This window comes from Triturus cristatus, chromosome 4_1, assembly GCF_964204655.1.
Source record: "Triturus cristatus chromosome 4_1, aTriCri1.1, whole genome shotgun sequence".
Taxonomy (NCBI): domain Eukaryota; kingdom Metazoa; phylum Chordata; class Amphibia; order Caudata; family Salamandridae; genus Triturus; species Triturus cristatus.
This window is the reverse complement of record NC_140585.1, coordinates 733,581,871-733,605,542: the sequence shown is the minus strand read 5'-3', so window position 1 is coordinate 733,605,542 and position 23,672 is coordinate 733,581,871. Positions and strand designations below refer to the sequence as shown.

The 23,672-nt window shown below is 48.7% G+C and overlaps 1 protein-coding gene across 3 annotated transcripts in view; it reads left to right on the top strand.

Moving 5' to 3' along the window:
- Nucleotides 1-23,672, top strand: part of IGF1 (insulin like growth factor 1) — a 422,585-nt gene that overhangs the window by 247,372 nt on the left and 151,541 nt on the right. Inside the window, exon 4 of one of the 3 annotated variants that reach the window (XM_085653234.1) lies at nt 21,885-21,968. The exons of the other annotated variants lie outside the window; for them this stretch is intronic. Coding sequence (XP_085509360.1) covers nt 21,885-21,968 — 84 coding nt within the window. The remainder of the gene's footprint in view (nt 1-21,884; nt 21,969-23,672) is intronic. 3 annotated transcript variants of the gene reach the window in all.

Genomic DNA, 23,672 nt, shown 5'->3' with positions numbered 1-23,672 from the left:
TCAGGGCAGAGACTAGATCTCCATGCAGGATGGGTGTGCCGTGGGAAGTCAAGAATCCCCTCTCTTTCCATAAGAGCCCAAAGTGGTGAACTACCCCAAAGGCGTACTGACTGTCTGTGTAAATGTTTGCGGTTGTCCCTGCTGCCAGGATGCATGCTCGTGTGAGAGCAATTAGTTCCGCCGCCTGTGCGGATCGCTGTGTGATGCGGGCTGTCTCAACAACTGTTCGGGCTGTGGTGACTGCATAGGCAGCTGAGGTGGTGCCATCGGGGAGCTTGATACATGAGCCATCCACCCACAGTTCTCCGTCAGGGTCCGGGAAGGCAGTATCCCGGAGGTCAACCCTACTCTTGGTCTGTTCGTCGGTGAGGGTCACGCAGTCATGTATAGGGGACGCATTGGGGTCAGCGTCAGGGAGAGGTAGTAGAGTAGCTGGATTCAGAGTGGTGCATCGTTTCAATGTGATGTGGGGTGCAAGCAGAGTTAGTTCATAACCAGTCAGTCGCGCGCTAGTCAGGTGTTGGGTCTTGGTTTGGTTTAGGAGGGTGTCAACCGCATCGGGTACCAATACTGTGAGAGGGTTCGAGAGCACGATCCCCTCACTTTGCCGGATAGAGACAGCAGCGGCGGCTACTGCTCGAAGGCAGGCGGGCAAAGCTCTGGCTACAGGGTCAAGAGTGGCAGAGAAGTAGGCACAAGGGCGTTGTTTAGGGCCTATGGACTGGGTTAGAACAGACAACGCACATCCCTCCCTTTCGTGGGTGTAGAGGGAGAAAGGTTTAGTGTAGTCTGGGGTTCCTAGGACTGGGGCCGAGCAGAGGGCGTCTCGTAATTCTTTGAAGGAGGATTGGCATTCGGATGTCCAGGGGAGGGGGAAGGGGACATCTTTAGCCAGCAGGGAAAGCAGAGGTTTTACGATAAGACTGAAGTTTGGCAACCATTGTCGACAAAAGGAGGTGAGGCCTACTAGGGACCTCACTTGCTTCTGAGTTTTGGGAACAGGGGTTTCTAGGATGGTCTGAATTCGGTCAGGGGTAAGTTTTCTCCCGTCTTTGGATAGTAGGTGGCCTAGATATGTTACTTGGGGTTGGCAGAATTGCAATTTCTTCCTGGAGACCTTGTGACCGTTCTCCGCAAGGAAGTGGAGGAGGTGAATGGTGGCTGTGACGGCAAGTGGAGTGGTGTCGGCCGCCAAAAGAATGTCATCGACGTACTGTATTAACACCACTCCATCGGGTAGTTGGACTGCATCTAGTTGCCTCTTGAGGGCTTGGCTATAAATGCTGGGACTCTCAGTGTAGCCTTGGGGTGCCCTACAGAATCTGTACGAACGGGCTTTTAAGGTGAAGCCGAACAGGTAGCGGCTGTCTGGGTGGATGGGGATGGAAAAGATTGCGTTCTTGAGATCAATAACGGTAAAAGTGGTGGCAGTGGACGGAATCAGGGTGAGGATGGTGGTGATGTCTGAGACCACGGGGTACTGAGGTATGACTACTTTGTTAACTTCTCGTAAATCAACAATAAAGCGGTATGCTTTCTCATCTCCCTCACCTTGCTTTTTTACAATGGGTAGGATAGGGCTGTTGCAAACATTACTGACTACTTCTTCTACCACTCCTGCATCGACTAGGGACTCGATGATTTCCACCAATGCCTTCTCGCCTTCGGGCGATATCCGATACTGTGGAAGCTTTGGGAGCACTGCGTCCGGTCGGACGGTTATGTGTACTGGGTCGATCACCATGCGCCCTACATCTGAGTCGGTTTTAGCCCATAGATGTGAAGGTAACGTGTCGAGTAGGGACAGGTCAGCATCGGTTATAGAGAGCATACGCCGTGTGTGACAAGGTCTGAACGGATCTGGGTTATCGTGCAGGATGACTCGAACTCCGTCTGGGGAGCATCTGATGGTAGCTCGAAAATGTTTTAGCAAATCAAGTCCCATAATAGCATCGGGGGTGTTGGAGGAGAGTAGAAAGGTCGTGTCAGTGGCGTTATCTTCTAAGTCAAAGGAGATTGGTGCTGATAAGGGGTTAGTGGAGGGCGTTCCATCGAAGCCTATTGAGGTTACATGTGAGCCAGACAAGGGTGCCCTAGGAATCAGTCGTTTAGATAACGCACTACGTGTCGCCCCAGTATCTACCAGGAATGGAGACTTGGTGCCCAAGACCTTAGCAGTGACGTAAGGACCTTGCTGGTCAACACGGAGTTCGACTGGATCCCTCCCTTGTCCCTGGCGGTCCTATGCGAAGTCATGGGTGCTTTCGTAGTCGGACTGCTGACACTGGTTTTGTCGGGGGCGATCAAAAGTGTTTGGTCTGCCTGGCCTGTCGTTGATGGCGTCGTTCGTGTACCCTCGTCCCTGTCCTCTATTTCTGGGGTCATATGCTGTGTCTCTGGGGTCCCTATTTTTGTTCAATTCCAGAAGGACCGGGAACTGGGATTTCCAGTGTCCGAACCCTCTACAGAACGCACATTGGTTCCCATCTAAGTCTCTCCGTCCATTGTAGGGTGCAGGTGTATGGTCTCTAGGGGGTAGCTTTCTAGGGGCGGTTGGTTGGTAATTCCCTTTCGGGGGCTCCCTTCCTATGGTCACCCCTTGCAACTGTGCTATCATTACCCTCTCCTTCAGTTCCTTTTTCTTCCTCTCTGACGCCCTATCGTTCTCATTCTTTTGGTTTTCGTAGTATTGGGCCATCTGGAGGATTGCTGCGGGTTTGGAGGCTGCCCAACTACTCTCGCTGGTCTGTAGCTTCTGGGAGACTTCTTGTGACAGACCCTTCATATAATTCTGGACAAAGAGGTGATGTCCGGTTGCAGTGGTCATGTCCTGGCCACTATAATCGGAAAACACAGTCTCGAATCGAGAGAAGTATTCAGACACATCCTCCTGGGGTTTCTGGCGACAAGCCGTCACTATCGACCAGTCTACCTTTCTTTCTGGGATTAGAGTCTTCAATTTCTGTACAATCTTGTCTGGGAGCTCCAATATGGCTTTCGGGGGTTTCTGTCCCGGTTCTCGCTGTTTATCTATGGTATCGAGTTGTACCCAGGTATATCCGAACGGCTCAGCGTGGTCAACTTTCCGGATTTGCTTCCACACATCAGCCGGCAGACATAATCCGAAGAACAAGTCGATATCTGCTAAAGTCATTATTGTTGAGCCTAAGGCTGTACCTAGTTCGGTGTAGAAGGCAGTCGGGTTCTTTCTTAAGTCGGGTAGAGTTTTTCTAAAGGTCAAAATATCTTGTCGGTCCCACGGCTGGTAGACCCAATTATATACAACCCTTACCTTCGCATCTTGGTGGTTGATGTCGTCATGAGTTCCCTGACCTCGTGGGGGGACCCAGTAGGGGGCGGCCTCTTTGATGGGCATCATGGTATCAGTCCTTCCTTCCTGGGGCTTAGTCGCTATGGGGGTTTCTGCTTTAGTGGCCTGTCTGTGTTCTTTAAGGTGTCGATAGACCTCGAGTGTACGAGTGAAGAGGTTCGTCACATCGCCCTCTCCTTCTTCCCCAATGTCTACCTTCGTATATAGGGCCGCTAAGCCTTCGGGACCTTTATCGTGGTACCTATCCTCATATGTATTCAGGGCGTGATAACAAAGTCGTACGACAAAGTGTCGTCTGCGGCTGTCGGCATATGAGTTATACACGTCTGTTATATACTCCTCACTTTCCTTTCGCTCCACCAGTGTCCCTACTATCTTGTCGATTCCTGCTCGTTCCTCCCTTGTTAGTCGATTCATTCTGGTGGAATCTTTCTTTCTCATCTCAGGGTCATCCAACGTTATTGCCGACGTTGTGTTCAGTACAAGAGGCTCGGCCGGCGCGGAGGCCGTGAGGACCGAGGCCCCTGTACTGCTTTCGCTTGTGTTTGGGGGTTGTGGGTGTTGCACTACCGATTGGGAGGGTGCGTATGGAGGGGGCATGTAAATGATCGGGGGACCTAATAGTAATTCATCATTCGTCCGTTGCTTAGAGGACAACTCAGGGTAGAGCATAGAGGGGGTCCTAACAGCGTACTGGCCTGATGTTTCGGGCTCCTGTCTTAGTTTAGTTTCCCTTCTCTCCTTTATTTCTTCTTCTAACTTTCTAGCGGCAAGGTGAGCTGCCTTTCGTAATTCCTTTTCTGCTTTTACCTCTTCCCTCTTTTTCCGTTGCGTTGCTTCTTTGCGCCACATGCCGATACTGTCAAGCATAGTAGGCGTTGTTTTATTGCTACGCAGAGCTATTTCTAGCATTTCTATCTTATGGTCGTCGAAGGATCCCATCAGTGGCCACTGACTCTCGGGGTCCTTCCTTGTATATTTATGCCATAGCTTGCTGTAAGCTACGGCGACTAGTCCATATTTAGTGAACATGTCCTTATTAGGGGTGCCTTCCAGTGGAGCCGGATGGTCCACCTCTAATAAGCGGTCCGGGCAGAACCAACTACCAATCAGTGGGGAGAAGATAGGCATGACGGGTTTCAACGGGGACAAAAGTCAGCACTACCTATCTTTTCACTGCTTGCAAAGACTAGACAGAATATCTCTATTCCTCGTTATTTGTAAGCAGAGAATACCTCCAAAGAACCAATATCGAACAACTAGTGTTCGGACAATCAATCAATCAATCAATCAATGGGGAGATAAAGATAGGCACGACGGGTTTCAACGGGGACAAAAGTCTGCGTTACCTACCCTTCACTATCTGCAAAGGGAGAGAGTGAGAGTATTTCTACTCCTCCCCGTTTGTAGACAGCGAATATCTCAAAGAGAACAATCAATGAGCAATACTAGTATTTCAAATAATCAATCAATTATTTCGCAATTTGTCGTGTTTCACGACCTTACCCGGACCGCGTGGACAGTTTCTCGTCTTCCGCCTCCAGCGCCCGATCGTCCTCTACTTTCCGTATTTGCCGCGGCACTCCTGATGGTTCCCAGTCAGGACCGTAGATCACTCGAGAGAGGTCTGCTCGGAACCAGTGAAGTTCGGATGATCGGCTGCCAGACGAGGGTCTATCGGGCAGGTGCTCTCCCGATCGTTGCAGTCGTTCACTCTGTCGTCAGGACCTCTCCCACTGGATCCACGTGTCGCTGATGGGCCCCACGTTTGGGACGCCAATTGTTAAATGGTAGCGGCAGTTTCAGTCGATAACCCTTCAAGTATTGCCCGGCGGTAATCGCCTCTCATACCATTCGATAATTTACCAATGAAAGAGGCAGGCGCCGGAGACTGGAAGGCAGGAAACAAAGTTTTTATTCCGTCGGAGCAGAACACATCAGATCAGACAGCAAGGTATCGTCACGAGGTGCTCTAACTGCATCTCTGAGGCCTGGCCTCTTATACACAGGTTTATGACTTTATTGCAGGGTTATCATACATGGCACATTCTTGAGATTGTCTTGGAACATGAAAGAACATCCTCGGAATCCCCACTTCGAGCTTGTTCCCACACATATCTACAGTGGAAGTTCCCACCCCATCCACAGTAGGAGATGGCTATCACACAGCTGGACATTCCGCCAATTCCCGGGGGTGTGTGCGACCGGCCGGGTCTCAGGGGGTAGGGGCTTTTGATCTACTGTAATCCCTTTGATGTGGGGTGTTTCCCTTACAGTAGGGGCAATAAACTGCATCCGCAGGGCTAGGTGATGGCCTGGGATCGATTCGGACAATGGGGCGCAGAGGAAGGGGGTTATCAAAGAGATGCATGACCATGTATGGGATGTCGGTCAGGCGTGGGATGTGGTTCCATGGCAGGGTCGCGCAGAAGGAGAGGCTTTATGGCCCGTGTATGAGAGAGCGGGGGTGGCCGGCGCGCGGGGGATGCTTGCAGAGCCAGGGGGACGCGCTGACGATCGGCAATGAGCAGGGAGAGACCAGGGTGCCTAAAATGGCTGCCGTGCGCTTTCCTGTGTGTCGCGCTGGGGAGAGACAAGATGGCGCAGATAATGTTCAGTTTGCAAGCTAAATTTCCACACCAACACATAGGAAACAGTGTCTGTTTACATTGACAAACAAATATCGTAGTCCTGAAGATGGTCTCTTGGATTGTTCCCACATGAGACCGAAACGTCAATACTCAGTCCTTCATGCTCTTGGGATCACTGTTACTCCCCCTACAATTCTTATCTTCATATGAAGGAGGACATTTTCTTAGTGGAGTTAGCAAGTGGTCTTTTTAGTATATTGACCCGTTCCTAACAACTAGGAGTTTTGACACATTGTAGTCATTACAGTGTCAATGTAGTATGTGTTTGTACATTTGTCGAACCCCCATGAATGTTTATATTTTTCTAATACAAACCTAGCTGATGCATATACATCTATCTATATGATTTATTCATCCATTTCAGTAAGAATTTCTTGTATTTTTTGCACTAAAGTCCTGTTTAATTGAATTGCAATGCTACGCATCATCTAATCGGTATATGACTAATTAGTATAACTAAGTATTTTAACAAGTCCCTTGTTGGCACATACATTACTCAATCTAATTACACAAGCCCACAAGGGAAGATTGGGTTGTCCTCTTTTTGTCCTAGTTCTAAGAGGGCAAATGCTCTTCACCCAGAGGCACATGTACATTGTTGTTCATGTACTCATGCAGCATTTCTTGTGCTACCCTATTTGCCTGTGGCATGATTTCACCAGTTTTCTGCAAAATGACAAGGACTTAACGTTTCGAAAAAATGTAGAAAATTTAGGTCTCTCCTTTTGATGAAGCAAAAACCATAAACGGGATCAGAAACAAGAACTGGCTAGCACTACTGCCAAGCACTCTTGTGATGGGTGATTAATGGTAGTAATGCAGCAGCTGACACCTGTTTATGCACAGATGGATGAAATAAGTTTGCTTTCCCTTAAACCTGCAATCTCATGTCTTGCACTCCAAGTCCAATCAGGGTTTGTTTCTTCCTTCTCACACAACAATCATCTGAAGTGAGCAGAAAAGAGTTAAGTCTTATAGTATGTCTCCATAGCAGTGGTACTTCTCAGAGGCCAATATGCTCATCCGAATCTTCAGATTTGACTTTAAATTCTTAAGTATATGATGTGGACATGGACAGAACTTCATAATCCTTAAGGTCTGAGTGTCAAAAAATCAGAGGCATTCGTCCATAGGTTACGCATATTGCATACATGTAGATGGGGGAATTTTTACCATTATTTTTAGATATCCAGGTACAGTGGCGGCTCGCCGAGGGAGTGCTGCAGAGCGGTGAGGTGGGGAGGGGCAGGGTGGGGGGTAGTGGAGTCCGACATACGACAGACAGGAGTAAGGTAAGTAATTAAATAAATAAAACAATTTACCTTGCGCGCGCTGCATCGCCGTGTTGGCCATGCAGCACGTGCAAGGTAAATTGTTTTATTTATTTAATTACTTACCTTACTCCTGTCCATCGTATGTCAGACTCCACTACCCCCCCACCCTGCCCCTCCCCCGCCCCACCACCTCGCAGCACTCCCTCGGCGAGCCACCACTGTCCAGGTATATGTCAGGAAAAGCATTCAGGGGTCCATTTTTGCATTTGAAAATATACTTTGTTATATGTTTGCATGTAAAAACCCAAGCAAGAGCAAATGCACTTTTTAACTTAAGTTTTTTTCCACAGGAAAAATACCTTTTTCTGTGAAAAATCCCTCTCCGCTACACCCTTGCTATTTGATTGGGTGTTTTCTTACCCTTCTAAGGGGGGTCAGAGACAACTTGTAAAAAAAAACAAGCTTTTAAATGTGTTGGTATTCACAAACTTACTGGGAATCTCCACACTGTAACACCTACTCTTGCCCAATCTCTCATCATCTCTGCTAGTAGATTCACTAACACAAAAGGTTTTTACACGGAAAAAACTAGTTTTTAGGAATAGCACAAGTGGCTTTGCACTCATAGAAACTATATATGTGAAGAATTAGGCCCCTGTTTCTATGACATTATTTCTCATCTGCAATCTATCTGAGGGCTGACAGAGTTTATGAGCGCGGACTCTGTGGCATATTGAAAAGGAAGCAGCATTTTAGACAATTGCATGATTAGCATTAGAGCCACTATTGTCAAAAGAAATTAAAGAACATGATTTACCTTTGGCCTACTGTTAGAAAAGGTAGACGGACCGGGAGGGTCGGCCGGGGTCCGGAGGAGAGGTCTCCGGGGAGAGCCGTCTCCAGCGATCGTACAGATAAGTAACTTCCCCCCCACAGACAGATGCCACACAAGGATAAGGTTCCGTGTTCTTTATAAGCACTTATTTAAGGTACGGTGGAATGATACAAGGAGGTCTGGACTCAGGGGTCCCCTCGATTATAGTCTCGCAAGGTAGGGAAGGGGGTAGCAGGACAGTCTATTTACCAATCAGGTAGTTCGGATGAGACGATGATGAGCTCACAATCCTCGAGCTTGGTGGTACGGGCCGCGGCAGCGCCAGCAGGTCCCGGTGTGGATGGTCGATACAACGGGCCGCGGCAGCGCCAGCAGGTCCCCGGAAGATATACGGTCCGCGGCAGCGCCAGCAGGTCCCGGTGAGGATGGTCGTTACAACGGGCCGCGGCAGCGCCAGCAGGTCCCAGGAAGATGAATGTTGCAGAAGGCCGCGGCAGCGCCAGCAGGCAAGACGATGGTTCACAAGAGCGGGCTATGGCAGCGCCAGTAGACCGTCAAGGTTGAGTTCACTCGGTGTCTCTCGACTCCAGGATACAACTGCCTTCCTGCTCCGGAGCTGCCTCAGTTATAGGGCTGGTGCCCTTTGATGTCCGGACCCTCGCACTTGGAGGTCGGAGGGTCCGGGATGAAGGTGTCCAGACACCCAGCAGGGGGTGGAGCCAGTGCCTGGGGGAGCTGGGGGCGATCGGCACCTGGCGGGGGAGAGCCCTTGACTGTTCGTTCTCCCATTGACTTGCCAAGTGGTCCGCTCACCTCCTGGGTGGATGGTGGTGCCGGGATGTCGGGGCCGGCCAGGCCCGGGGTTAGGGTCGAGGGGAGGCCATGCGGCCGCGTGGTGCAGGGCCCCAGATGGCGGCTTGACCCGGCCGGGGAAGCCGGTGGGGCTGGACCCCGTGATGAGTAGGGGTCCGAGGGCAGAGGGTCCGTCGGGAGACGGAGTACAGGTGCTTGTCGTGGGGATATGCCAGGTGGGCCGGAGTTCGGGCCCTGTCGAGCGGGGAGGGAGCAAGCCGTCTGTGAGGCCTGTCCAACATGCGTCCCCCCCAGCTGAAGGCGGGGAGAGTCACCCATCTCCTTGGGGACTCTCTTCGTCGAGGCGGAAAAAGCGGGACAGGCCATCCGCGTTGGCGTGGTCTTGGCCTGGTCGGTGCTCCACGGTGAAGTCCATTCCCTGCAGGGAAATGGACCAGCGCAAGAGTTTTGGGTTTTCCCCCCGCATCTGCATCAGCCATTGCAGGGGTCGATGGTCGGTTTGTACCCGGAAGTGGGTACCGAAGAGATAGGGTCGGAGCTTTTTGAGGGCCCACACTACTGCAAATGCCTCCCTCTCGATGGTGCTCCAACGCTGTTCTCGGGCCAGGAGACGTCGACTGATGAAGGCCACCGGCTGGTCATGACCTTCGGGGTTCAACTGAGAGAGGACGGCTCCGATGCCGTGGTCGGAGGCGTCGGTCTGCACCACAAATTCCCGACTGTAATCGGGGGCCTGGAGCACCGGGGCGGTGCACAGGGCGGCCTTCAGCTCCTCGAAGGCCGCTTGACAATCAGGGGTCCAGTTGACCCGCTTCGGTTGGTTCTTGGATGTGAGACCCGTGAGGGGCCCCACGATGCGGCCGTAGTCCTTCACGAACCGCCGGTAGTAGCCGGTGAGCCCCAGGAAGGCTCGGACTTCGGTCTGGGTGACGGGGGGCTGCCAGGACTGGATGGCAGCAATCTTAAGTTGTAGTGGGGCCACCAGCCCGCTCCCCACTTGGTGCCCAAGGTAGGTCACAGACCCTTGGCCAATCTGGCACTTGCCGGCCTTAATGGTGAGGCCGGCCCGCTGGAGGGCTCGTAGGACCTCTTGGAGGTGACGGAGGTGGTCGGACCAGTGGCGGCTGTATACAGCGATATCGTCCAGGTAGGCAGCGCTGAATTCTTCAAGCCCCGCCAAGACCTGGTTCACAAGGCGTTGGAATGTGGCGGGGGCATTCTTCATGCCAAAGGGCATGACCTTAAATTGATAGTGGCCATCGGGGGTAGAGAAGGCTGACCGTTCCTGAGCCCTGGGTGTGAGGCCGATCTGCCAGTAGCCCGCCGTTAGGTCGAAGATACTAAGGTAGCGGGCGGCCCCCAGCCGGTCGATCAGCTCGTCTGCCCGGGGGATGGGATGAGCGTCGGCCCGGGTGACAGCGTTCAAGCCCCGGTAGTCGACGCAGAATCTCAGTTCAGGTGCGGTGCCGGGGGCAGCGGCTTTGGGAACCAGTACAACCGGACTGGCCCAGGGACTGTCCGAGGGCTCGATGACCCCGATCGTGAGCATCTTGGCCACTTCCTCTTGTATGCAGGCCCGTACCCGATCTGGTACGCGGTAGGCCCGGTGCCGGACAGGGGGACTGTCCCCGGTGTCTACGTCGTGCAAACACCAGGGGGTGACCCCGGGGGTGAGGGAGAACAGGGCAGCGAACTGCAGCAGGAGGTCCCGGCAGTCCTGGCGTTGCTCCGAAGTGAGGGCGTCAGAGAGCCGGACCCCGTCCACGGAGCCGTCCTTCTCCTGAGTTTTCAGGAGATCCGGGAGGGGCTCGGAGTCTTCTTCTGTGCCACTGTCTGTAGCCATCAAGAGGCTCAGTTCGGAGCGCACAAAGTGTGGTTTGAGCCGGTTGGTGTGGAGGACCCGAAGGGGGTTCCGGGAGGACCCCATGTCGATGAGGTAAGTGACGGGGCTTTTGCGCTCGACCACTTTGAAGGGCCCCGTCCACTTATCTTGCAGGGCACATGGTTCGGTGGGGGACATCACCCATACTTGCTGCCCAGGCTCGAATTCAACGGAGGAGGCATTGTGATCATACCACCTCTTCATGTCCTCCTGGCTGGCCTCGAGGTTCGCCTTGGCCATCTCCCTGAAGCGCCGGGTCTGGTTTCGTAAGGCCAGGATGTATTTGAAGACGTCTGGAGGGGTCGTTAGGGGGGCCATCTCCCAACCTTCCTTGACTAGGCTGAGGGGCCCCCGCACAGGGTGCCCGTATAGGAGTTCGAAGGGGCTAAAACCGAGGGACTTCTGGGGAACTTCCCGGTAGGCGAAGAGGAGGCACGGGAGCAGTACATCCCACTGGCGACGGAGAGGCTCTTCCAATCCCCCAATCATCCCTTTGAGAGTGCGGTTAAAACGCTCCACTAGTCCGTTCCCTTGGGGGTGATAGGGGGTCGTGAATCTGTAGGTGACCCCGCATTGTTGCCAGAGGGACTTCATGTATTTGGATATGAAGTTCGTACCCCGGTCGCTGACGACTTCTCGGGGGAAGCCTACCCGGGAGAAGATCCCCATCAGGGCCCGGCCAACCACCGGAGCGGTCACTGTCCGTAGGGGCACCGCCTCGGGGTAGCGGGTGGCATGGTCCACTAGTACCAAGATGAACCTGTGTCCTTGTGCCGTGCGGGGGTCCAGAGGTCCCACAATGTCTATCCCCACCCTCTCGAACGGGGTGGTGACCACCGGGAAGGGTTGTAGAGGGGCCTTCAGCTTCCGGCCACTCTTCCCGCTGGCTTGGCATGTGGGGCAAGATCGGCAGTGGTTCAGGACGTCATTCCTCATTTTCGGCCAAAAAAAGTGGGTCACCAGGCGACTGTACGTTTTGTCCTGGCCCAGGTGTCCAGCCAGGGGGACATCGTGGGCCAGGTTGAGCAGAAAGTCTCGGAAGCGGAGCGGTACCACCAGAACTCGACCGGCCCCCAGCTCGGCGATTCTTTGCTCGCTGTAGAGCAGGTCGTTATCCCAGTAGACCCAGTGGGTTCCGGTGGTGTATTCTTCTAATTTCTCCATTTGGAACTTCTCGGTGGAGCTGCTATCTTTGCTCGACATCGTGCTTTGTCGTGGGGTGAGCTACTCTCTGTACGATTACGCGTTGATTCGGATCGCGCCGCTGGCCACCAATGTTAGAAAAGGTAGACGGACCGGGAGGGTCGGCCGGGGTCCGGAGGAGAGGTCTCCGGGGAGAGCCGTCTCCAGCGATCGTACAGATAAGTAACTTCCCCCCCACAGACAGATGCCACACAAGGATAAGGTTCCGTGTTCTTTATAAGCACTTATTTAAGGTACGGTGGAATGATACAAGGAGGTCTGGACTCAGGGGTCCCCTCGATTGTAGTCTCGCAAGGTAGGGAAGGGGGTAGCAGGACAGTCTATTTACCAATCAGGTAGTTCGGATGAGACGATGATGAGCTCACAATCCTCGAGCTTGGTGGTACGGGCCGCGGCAGCGCCAGCAGGTCCCGGTGTGGATGGTCGATACAACGGGCCGCGGCAGCGCCAGCAGGTCCCCGGAAGATATACGGTCCGCGGCAGCGCCAGCAGGTCCCGGTGAGGATGGTCGTTACAACGGGCCGCGGCAGCGCCAGCAGGTCCCAGGAAGATGAATGTTGCAGAAGGCCGCGGCAGCGCCAGCAGGCAAGACGATGGTTCACAAGAGCGGGCTATGGCAGCGCCAGTAGACCGTCAAGGTTGAGTTCACTCGGTGTCTCTCGACTCCAGGATACAACTGCCTTCCTGCTCCGGAGCTGCCTCAGTTATAGGGCTGGTGCCCTTTGATGTCCGGACCCTCGCACTTGGAGGTCGGAGGGTCCGGGATGAAGGTGTCCAGACACCCAGCAGGGGGTGGAGCCAGTGCCTGGGGGAGCTGGGGGCGATCGGCACCTGGCGGGGGAGAGCCCTTGACAGTTCGTTCTCCCATTGACTTGCCAAGTGGTCCGCTCACCTCCTGGGTGGATGGTGGTGCCGGGATGTCGGGCCGGCCAGGCCCGGGGTTAGGGTCGAGGGGAGGCCATGCGGCCGCGTGGTGCAGGGCCCCAGATGGCGGCTTGACCCGGCCGGGGAAGCCGGTGGGGCTGGACCCCGTGATGAGTAGGGGTCCGAGGGCAGAGGGTCCGTCGGGAGACGGAGTACAGGTGCTTGTCGTGGGGATATGCCAGGTGGGCCGGAGTTCGGGCCCTGTCGAGCGGGGAGGGAGCAAGCCGTCTGTGAGGCCTGTCCAACACCTACAATACAAAAGTATTCGAACAGGTGATAAAACGTTTAAAGAGTGGAATTTCAGTGTGTGTAAAACTCCTATTGCAGATGATTGTATCATTCTAAACAACCTACATAATGTGAAAGAATGGCTGAATTATGCATATATTTAAGGCCCGATTACAAGTCTGGCAGTCCGAGGACCACCAGAGTCGCCGGGTCTAAGGCTGTGGCAGTGAAGCCACTGCTGCACCAGCCGTCTGACCGCCCCATTACGAGTTGTGTGGTCTAACCTCCCTGGTACGGTCGATGCTGCCAGGTAACTGCCATTCCCTGGCAGTTTTGCAGCGGATGCACACTGGGGGGCATAACATGTGCATGCACACCATTTCCTGCACGGCGTGGACTTTTGAGTCCATGCCATGCAGGAACCTTTTGTGGCATTCCCATTGCAGTGACTTTTTGAAAGGCGCCAACACCTTTGAAAGAGGCACCACCACGGGACCGCCACTCCACCCGACCACTTTAAAGTCATAATCTGACACTTGGCGGTGCAGGAGCGTGGCAGTGGCATACCGCCCGCCACTGCACCACCAAAACTCGTAATCAACCCCTTTGTGACATTTTGTCCATCTCTTGGGAACCTTCAGTTCCTTAATTAGGGGCGTGGACAATCAGATTTCGGCAATGTGGAATACCGAGCAAGTAGAAGTGCTTGGCACCTGCCTACTGGCAGCCGGCCATCGTGGACAAAAGCTACCTACAGGCACCCATTTAAGAAAACACAGTGCCCATCAGTGTAACTGGACAGGAAAGGGAAATTATCAATACATCCAAAGGGGCTAACACTAAAAGGGGAATGGTGAATGAAAGCAAATAGAACTGGAACTTGGAACAGAGCAACAAGAGATAATTGGGAGGGTACAAGGGAGCAGCGGGGATCGATGCCGGAAAGCCAGGGCATCAGAAATATTAATATGAAGCTCCAGCAACCATGTAACTGGGTTACTACACAAAGGGTAGACACTGGCATCCGAAATTTGTTTCAGGAATCAGCTAACCAGGTTAACAAATACATCCCGGATCAGGCTGAGAAATAAACAATTTCTCAAAACAGGTGGCAGGGTTAGTGCACAGGGCCCAGAGAGCCACCAGGAGTGTGTAGTTTCACAACCAGTAATGCAGCCAGCCATCCATGCATCCCTCGTATACATTAACCGCCAGACTTTTCTCTCTCTCTTCTATTAGTATCAGACGAAGCTGGGCATCTCTGAAGCATGCGTGGCAGTGCCAGGAAGTCTCCGAGAGAATACTGTGCTCCATAAAAGTCTTGCCAAACGATGTCATACCTTAGCTTACTTTGACGCGGAGTCGTTTTTAAAGGACTCTTTAAAGCTGGTCATCTTAGTTCACTTGGATGTCTTTGGATGAAAAGTGAGACTGCTGACTAGGTGCCACATGTGATATTGATGGCCCCCTGTCAAAGTTAAAAGTATTTCAGCTCGAGTAGTGATGTAAGTGGCTTTAAGAGAGGGTTATTCGCAGTGGATGGCTCGATGAGTGATTTAAGGCAATAAGTGCTGGAAATGGGATTTGCATGTGTGTGGGTGAGTGCTATTTAAGAGTGGTAGTTGCTGTTGTGGAAAGCTCTTCTGAGTGCTGTTTGATGAGTGGGTATTTGGCTTAGGGCAGTCATTTTTGCAAGCGGTGGGAAACGAGTAGTGTGATTGTTTTGTGCGACCAAAGACAAGTTTTCTCATGAATATTTGCAAATAGTGACTTTCTGCGTGACTGAGTGCGGGTGATTTTGTGAATTTTGGAGTTGAGTGGCATGAGAGGCTGTGGTATAGAAAAAAATCCCCAAATCTAATAATGACATTGAAACCAGTCAATTTTCATTATTTGGTTATTTAAATGTTAGGCACAAATATACTATCTCGATTGAATACCACATTAAATTCACAATTACTCAAGTGTCTTACTCTACATTAGGCACAACTGTACTATATTTTATATACCGTCTCAAAAGCACAATCAAAACTATTGTAGTGTGCTATTACTTATATTAAAGGTATTGTCTTTTATTTATTTTTGCTGAGATTTATAGGAATTAAAATATGTTTTGTTTTGGGAATGGGCATCACCACCCCAGCGTGTTGTTGGAATCTTCCCGTCGCGTGTGGCACCTTCACCCAGCCCTTGGCTCTAGTTAGGAGCAGGAGGGAGCGAGTGTCGGGCCTGAAGCCCGCCAAGCGGCTCTATCCACTGCATTAATATTTAGAGACTATTCCCGTTCGAAGGGAATGGACTCCCGTCAGCAGTGAGACATCTCTGTAATTGTTTAGCGAGAATGGAGTCCCAGAGGACGATGCTGAAGGTCGAGTAAACAAAAGGAGTCCTTTGATGGCAGCAGGGCAAGTATGTACAAAGGGGAAATGAAAGGAAAGAATTTCAAGGTTGAACATCGGTTTGTTCAAGGAGTCACCAGCAAGTCTGATCTAATTGCGTTTGTTTTGCAGCTTCGCATCATTTTAGGTTTTGTTGCCTTTTCTGAATTTACACTCAGAAACGAATCCAGATTTTGTTCAGTCTTATCTTCTCTTCAGGTAGCATTTCGGGTCGATTCATGAAGCTTTATTTCCATGTGTATGTGTGACTGACTGCTGGAATTTCAACATTAGCAGCTTCACTTAGAAGTAGGTGGGAAAGCTACAATTATGGGATGCCTTCCCATTTGCTTTCAGAGTGTGGACAGTGGTGGGGTTCCCACTGGGGAGCCACAGCTTACACCACTGGAAGGAATATAGTTTCATAGAGTGGCTGGCAGTGGAAATGGCACTGGGCTGCCTGCTATATGTAGGCAGGCCCCCAGGGCTGGACTGGGAACCCAAGCAGCCCTGGCAATTTTGTCAGACTAGCCCTCCAGGGGCCTGGGGAGGGGAGTGCCCAAGTGAGCATTGCTGCTTCTGTTACTGAGGGCCGATATTGCAGCACCGCTGCAAAACCATCGGCAGTAACAAAAGCAGCCCCCACCACTAAACACCATCCCCCACACTTCCAGCTTCCCGGGGAAACGCCCGATGCCCGCTACGGCTAGTCCGGCCCCTTATAGCAATGTATGCTTGTTTTTGGCCTGTCGAGATCTGCCAGGTAAACCGTGATACCAGGTAAACCTCGGTGATCCTGGACCTGAAAAATTAATGTACTCCATGTTCGACAGGAACAGAATTTTCTTTTGCTCATAAAACTGACTCCTGCTTTGGTGGCCTTTAAGATTTAGGCCCTTTCATTGCCTGCTGCTAGAAATCCTGTTCTGGTTCTTCCAGCAGCTCGGAATGAGTGAGTGTATGTGGCACCATTCCAACAGATAGTGAACAGCTGGCTAGTAGCACACTCACAGCACTGAGTGTGAGGGGGAAAGTTCCTGAGGACATGAAGGGCCCTTGAAGAGGCCCCAGGTCAGAAGTGGGGCTATTCATTTGGATGGTGGGCTACCACTCCCGACCAGTGGCAGCTGGCATCTACTGGGGGGGGCTAGAGCACGCGTGCAAAATAAAATCGAAAAGAATACAAACTTACCTGAACGCAATGCAACGTCCTCCCGGTCCTCCTCTCACCACCAGAACTGGAAGCAGCAACTCCCTTGACCAATCAGGACGATTCTCTCATGCAGCATGAGAGCATCGCCCTGATCGGAGGGAGTGGCCTCACTCAGCTCGCCATAGCACTCTGGAGGCCTGCACTTGCTCTAACCCAGCTGTCTTACAACATTTGGGCTAGAGCTGTTTAAGGTGAGCATGTGTGACTGGCCATTGAAAGACAGCCGGCCAAAAAGACATGCGCACTTTAAACCATCCTCCCTGCTGAATGACATGCTGCTGTCACTCAGCAGCGCCCCCCGCCCCACTACTGACTCTGTGTTCGGGACGGGAAAGAAAAAGAAATTACCATTTTATTTTTCAGGGGTTTAGGGGGATTTTAAGTGGGGCGATGCTCTTCCGCTCCAACGGAGGAGGCATCCCTGCTCCCAACTCCATAAACCCATTATGGTTATGTTTAAACACCAATCTAAGAGAATCTCTGCTCATCCACTGATAGCTATGGCACAAGCAGCAGGAATTCCCCAAATAAGTGTATGCTAAGTTCAAGCAGTACCAACTATTTTAAAGTAAGGTGCACAACACAACAAAATTGCAAAACTAATTTAGAAAAATAGAGAAACATGTAACGGATGGAATGTAGGGAGCGTGTGAGGGTAGCGCACATGCCTGTCCATATCTGTACAGCAATATGCCTCTGTTGCAGAAGATGAGGAAATCATCCAATCCAATAACCCATAGAAGGCAACCAGGGAAGCAGCGTTCCTTCGCAAACTCACCAGGAGACAGAGGAAGGCCGCAATATATTGAGCAGAATAGCATGCATCTTTATGGGGCTGCGCACAGTCATTACCACATTTTGTAAAGACACTCCTTCATCTATGAAGTAGATGCTTTATTGCAGCCCAAGTGGACACCTCAGCCTTGACCATCTACATCCATGAACTGATTACAATTTTAAAAGACAGCATTTTACAAATAACAATTCATTCTACAATAGAACTATTTACAAGGTCTGCCAGTTTGTCCATATTGAAAACTATTTTGTTTAGTTTTTTGACAGTATTTATTTTTTGGTGATTGTCTCTTTGCTTGTAAAAGGCCGTTTACTATATTGATGGTAAACCTATCCACATCGAAAATACATTTAGAGCCGAATTATGAGCGTGGCGTTCTGAGAACCGTCAAAGTTGCAGGGGCGCAGTGGTGGCGGTCCAGCCACTCACCGCACTGGTGGTCCAACCGCCTCATTACAAGTTGGGCAGTCAGACTGCCATTGCACCGGTAGCACAGCAGTCAGGGCCTCAGTAATATGCTGGTGGTGCCGCTACAGCACCGCCATGCATATTAGGAGTTTCAAGACCACCAGCGGTATAATGAAGGTTATTCCCCCATGTAAAGGCTAGCGATTCTGAAACAAAGGGTACCTTACAGGGCCCCCTGTTGTCCATGTGCATGATGATGCATGCGGGGGGCACAACATGTGCACCCCTGTGTGCATGCACTCGATATCTTGCACAGCATGGACTTTACAGTCCATGGCATGCAGGAACCTTGAGGTGCACATTTTCTGGGGCACTGCCAAAAAACCCTCCAGACACAAGGAAACTCATAATCTGGTGGCAGTGGGCACATGGGTCTGCAGTGTGGCGTGGTGGTCCGCACCCGCACCACTGAACTCGTAATCAGACCCTCAGAGAATACAGTGATGAATGTGGAGTTTATTTCACACTTGGCTGATGCACAGCAGGACGTTTTGCTATAGCACCAGAATATTGAGTTTTAAATGCCACAATCCAAAAATATTGTAGCCAGAATATCAATTACCAAATTAACATGAAAGTAAGTATATGAAGGTACATATAGATTTCTTATTCTTAACTCCATGTATAAGTACATTGATGGTAAACATTTGTCTTCAAGCTATGAAGATGTGGAGTTATATAGAGAAAACCTATACTTTCCTATTGATAATTACCTAAGGGTTTTATGCTGCAGGATGCCCACTAAGTGGTACATCTTGTGGCAAAAAACCTTTGGAACTGACTGGCTGCCTGCAAGCCTCCCCACATTGCAGGCAGGAACAGCATAGAAGAGTAGTGACCACAGACAGAGTGATGGCATGGGCAGGTGGGGTGTTTGAAATGGGATCGTGCACGGAGGAGGATGCCACTCCTGGTATTGCAGCATTGGCAAGTGGAAAGAAATGCTTAAAAGGGTACAGTGTAGGTCAAAATGAAGAGCAGAACTCAGAATGGTTGTGGGTGTGAGCAAGGTTTGTTCACGACTGCCAAGCGGTGCTAGTCCATCCACAACCCCATGTGCAGCTGGAACCTATCACCAGAAATTCCCCCAAAAGTCCAAGAATGAACTTTCTAGCTGTTTCCTAGGAGGTGGTAATATTATTTAATTTTATTAATGTATCCCAGTTCTTTCCTATGGCACAGCCAACTCTGCTACATTGAAAGTCACTTTTCTGGCTTTTTCACTGTAAAGACGTGTTTAAAATTGAACGTTTACATGTCCCACTTTTGAATACATTGCTTCTTGCCTTGTGGGTAATAAGGCCTACCTAGGGGTGGCTTATAAATATCTAAAATGAAGCTCTAGGCTTGCTGAATGGGGTTATTTTGACAGATGGCATTCGCAGTTAAATCTCGAACAGCCCAGCTACACATGGAAGGCCTGCAGTCATGTTTGCATTGTCACTGATTTGGGCAGCACAAGGGGTGCTGCAGCCCGTTGGCGACATTTAACTTACAGGCCCTGGGTACACATTGGGCACCAAAACTAGGGACTTATAGGTAAGTTATATAGGCCAATTAGAAGTATGCCAACTTCATCATGGTGAAAGAGGAAGCACAGACACTTTATCACTGGTTAGCAGGGATAAAGGGCACTGAGTTCTATAGCCAGCAAAAGCAGTCAATGCAAAAATCTGGGAGAATACCACACAAACAATGGTTATTTCCAACATTCCCCACTGAAGTGGGCTTTTAATAAATATTAACAGAGTGGTTCTAACTGGTCTCAGATCCAGACATACAGAATTATTTTTGTAATCTGTGCTCTAGATTTCGCATAGGACAGCCAGGGCCTACCACAGTAAAAATAGTGCTTGTGGGCTTGTCACAGCAGGGACATGGTGACTTTAAATTTCTATATATACCATATTTAAATGCAATGCACCCTACCTTGTGGACTACAAGATCTGCATTGAGGTGACTTAATAATATTTAAAAGGATATTTTTTTCAAAAGGATTATTTTGACAGGTTGGACTGCAGCTTTCGATTTTTGCAGTCAGGTTACTGTGAGACGTCTGAAGCTATGTTTCCAAGTCACACTAGTAGGAGGTAAAATAGGTGCTGCAGTCCAAATCTGACATTTACCTTTTTTATTCCATAGTTGTATTTACTGTACTATATACTATGCATGTAAAAGAAAGTTAAATTAGCCAATCAGGGATTAGCCAAGTTATACATGTGTAAGGGTCAGAGTACATTTATTGAGCACTGGACATAAAGTGCCACGGTGTGCAAAGTCTAAAAGCCATCAACAAAAATTCAGCAAAAACTGGGGGTAACCATGCAAAAAGAGGCATTTTCTCACACAAGCCTTTTGTACCAACATTTTTGTACTGTAGGCCTGTTTATACTCTAAGGAAGTCACTGTTTATCAGTAATAGGCATGCTATTTAGCTAATATTTTTGATTCTCAAAAGAGTGTTACTATTGATCTTACTGAGGGCATGTTGTGCTTCCGGGATTTACTGGAGGAATTGTCAGAGTTGTTTCATATGTTTTCAGGACATATAGTTCCATCTTTTGAAATTTGGATTCCGGATACTCTGCCTTCCTAGATTAAGCCAGTAGATTGAAAGATTTTGGACAACACAGTTCTGTGTTAAGTAGGCTCCTCAGGAGGAATGAGTACACCCCTTGATTAACATTTGGGATTCATAATGAATCAAAACTCAAGAAATAAAGGTCCTATTATATTTATTTGTTTCATATTCATACATAGGACAGCATGAGAACTCTAAAGCCACCCAAATGGATTTTATCTGTTGATATTATAGGAGTTTCTGCTTAAATGTCTATTGGATTAATGGAGTATGGGTGGATACATTTGTCCTTCCATCATCCTCGTTTAGCTTGTTCGCTGTTAGGTAGTCTACCATATCTTATGCTTTACTTGTTTTTAGTTTCTGCTTCTGTTTTTTTAAACCTTTAGTCTGTGTGAGTTTAACAACAAGGAAACATGTCTGATAATTTGCAGTAGATAGTGTTAGTTGGTGGGTTATATGGCACAATATGATTTATGACAATATCGCCCCAAAAATATTTTTTACCAAAATATCATCATCCTGCACACAAACTAGAAGTACAAAAATATCAATAACAAAAATATCACTTTTAACAATATCTAACATACTATAAAATTGAACATATAAATAAGGTATAACCAAGCATTTTAAGAAATATAGACACAAAACAACAAACATTTTTAAAACAACAATGCTGACTACAAAAGTACAGCTTAAATAAATTAAAAAGAAGAGAAAACAATTTTCTTTACTAATAATTAGTTTAGAAACTCCAAAATTAGCTAAATAAACACTAACTAAAAAAATATAATTATATTTAAAACCACATTTAATGAGCAACTTAACTAAACATACAACAATTTTAAGTTCTTAAACATCAGAAAATCATCTAAAACCAATAAACAAACATATATACGCAAAATATTAACTAGAACAATTATATTAATTTATATACACTTAAAATAAATAACCTTAATATTTACAAATATATGTTACAGTTAAACATAAAGCTTAATTAGCATCCATCAAGTAAGGAACAAACTGCCGAAAAATTAAAACTCTTAAACTAATTAAAAAATGCACTATTCAAAAGGAACAGAAAAATCACCTAAACCTAGCACCAAAAGCGCTACGCCTAGAAGAAACAAACAATGCCAGATTCTACATTTCAATTCCAGGAACTACCCTGCACAAAAAGGACCTTCTACATTGAGAAGTAAATAAATGAAATCCATTAACTAAAAATCAAAACAAAGTATTTGACTAACATTTACCTTTAAATAAACTACTTAAATACATATTTTTTTTATATCTTTAAACTTTAGGTTATCTTACAAGATTACAAACAAGAACGCTGTCCTGATCACCTAAAAGACCAACTTCCAAAAGTCGACAATCAGACTGACAACGTAAGTAAATATAATCAAATGTTTAACTACTCAAAACCTGTTAATGTTAGAAACAAACCAAAAACCAAACACTCCTTAACTAGCGTAACTATTGTTTTAAATGTGAAACTAAAAAAAACTTTCTCTAATTAAAAAAACACCTGATCCACATCTGGGCTGGACACAGCAAAGATAAAAGCAGCAAGTTAAAAGGATAGCATACATATAACTATAAAATCTAAACAGTGAAAATGCTTTTACAACTGTTAGCTGTAAATTACAAGCATTTTGAATGTTAAGCAATAAATATTCTAACATTTACAGATACAATGCCATAAATGACCATGTACATCACCTCCCATAAAGGCAAAAAATTATTCATGCGCAAGGGAGATGCACATAGCCAGGAGAGCATAAGCACCGCAATATAAATAGGAAATGTGCTAAACACTATGCTAATGCTTGTTATGAAAGGGCTACAATTAGAAATTATGTTTTAATTAATGTTAGGGAGAACAATCACCCCCACAATATAAGAGAGGTAGAAGTAGAGAGAAACAAGCACTAGCTCTCAGGAACCTACAGCAAGAATTAATAAAAATTTACTCCCCAAAGTTCCTGAACACACACCACAGGACAAATGTCTAGAATCTCCAATTTAAATTGCATGAACTAAATAACCCACAAGAGAAACTCCTTCTGCCCGCTCAAGATATTGAGATATACACACATTTTTGAAAATCTAACCAATATGCATACTAAATAACCCTTTTTTTGTACAACAATACAAATAATGATAGGGGAATAATAATATAAGATATATAAAATAACCTCCTCATACAAAGGATGGTTGGCAATTTTAAATTATGCCCTCCACCATTTACACACATATACACCATACTTGGTGAATAGCATAACAGTAGCATACACCCAATTTACGCTCTGCATCCCAACTAGCGAATTACTAAGACATTTTAAAATAAAAACGAATAATTACTTCCCTCAAAAACTCTTAATAGACTAGAATCTCCCTACTATCAAACCCACAAGCAAAAGCAAAGTCCTCTCCATTTTGAAGACAATTGGGTAGGCAGACTGCACAGTTCAGGCCACAGGTGCCAAACCAAGTTTCAAATACCATGATGGAATGTCTATTAAATCACCTTGGGGTTCATTAGGATGGCGGGCGGACCTGAGCCTGCCCGCCATCCCCGCGGTGTTGGGACCAACCGCCAGACATGCAGCGGTCCCGCCCTGCGAATTAGGATGCGACCGCCACCATGGCGGTTGCATTCTGCAAGTTAACATTGCGGCGGGAGCTACTGACAGCAGCACCCGCCGCAATGTTAAAATCGCATGTCTGGCATTTCACTGCACCACATGGCAGGCACTTGGTGCAGTGAAATGTGGGGGGTACCCCCCAAGTGCACCCCACCTCCCCCAGACACAAGGGGGGCCCGCAAAAGGCCCCTGGATGCAATCCCCACCAGTCTTTCACCGCCATGGAAAGGCCTTTCACACTCGACATCCTAATATGGCGGACGGTGCCTGCTAGGCACCACCACCATATTAGTGCCCCTGCTCTGCCCGGCAGGCAATCGTGACGATTGCCACCGGCGGAAAAGCGGCGGACAGACTTTCCGTCTGCCACGATACCCACCGCCATCATAATATGGCGAGGGTAAATCTGATGACGATGGCGGAACGATCGCCACTGCCAGCCCG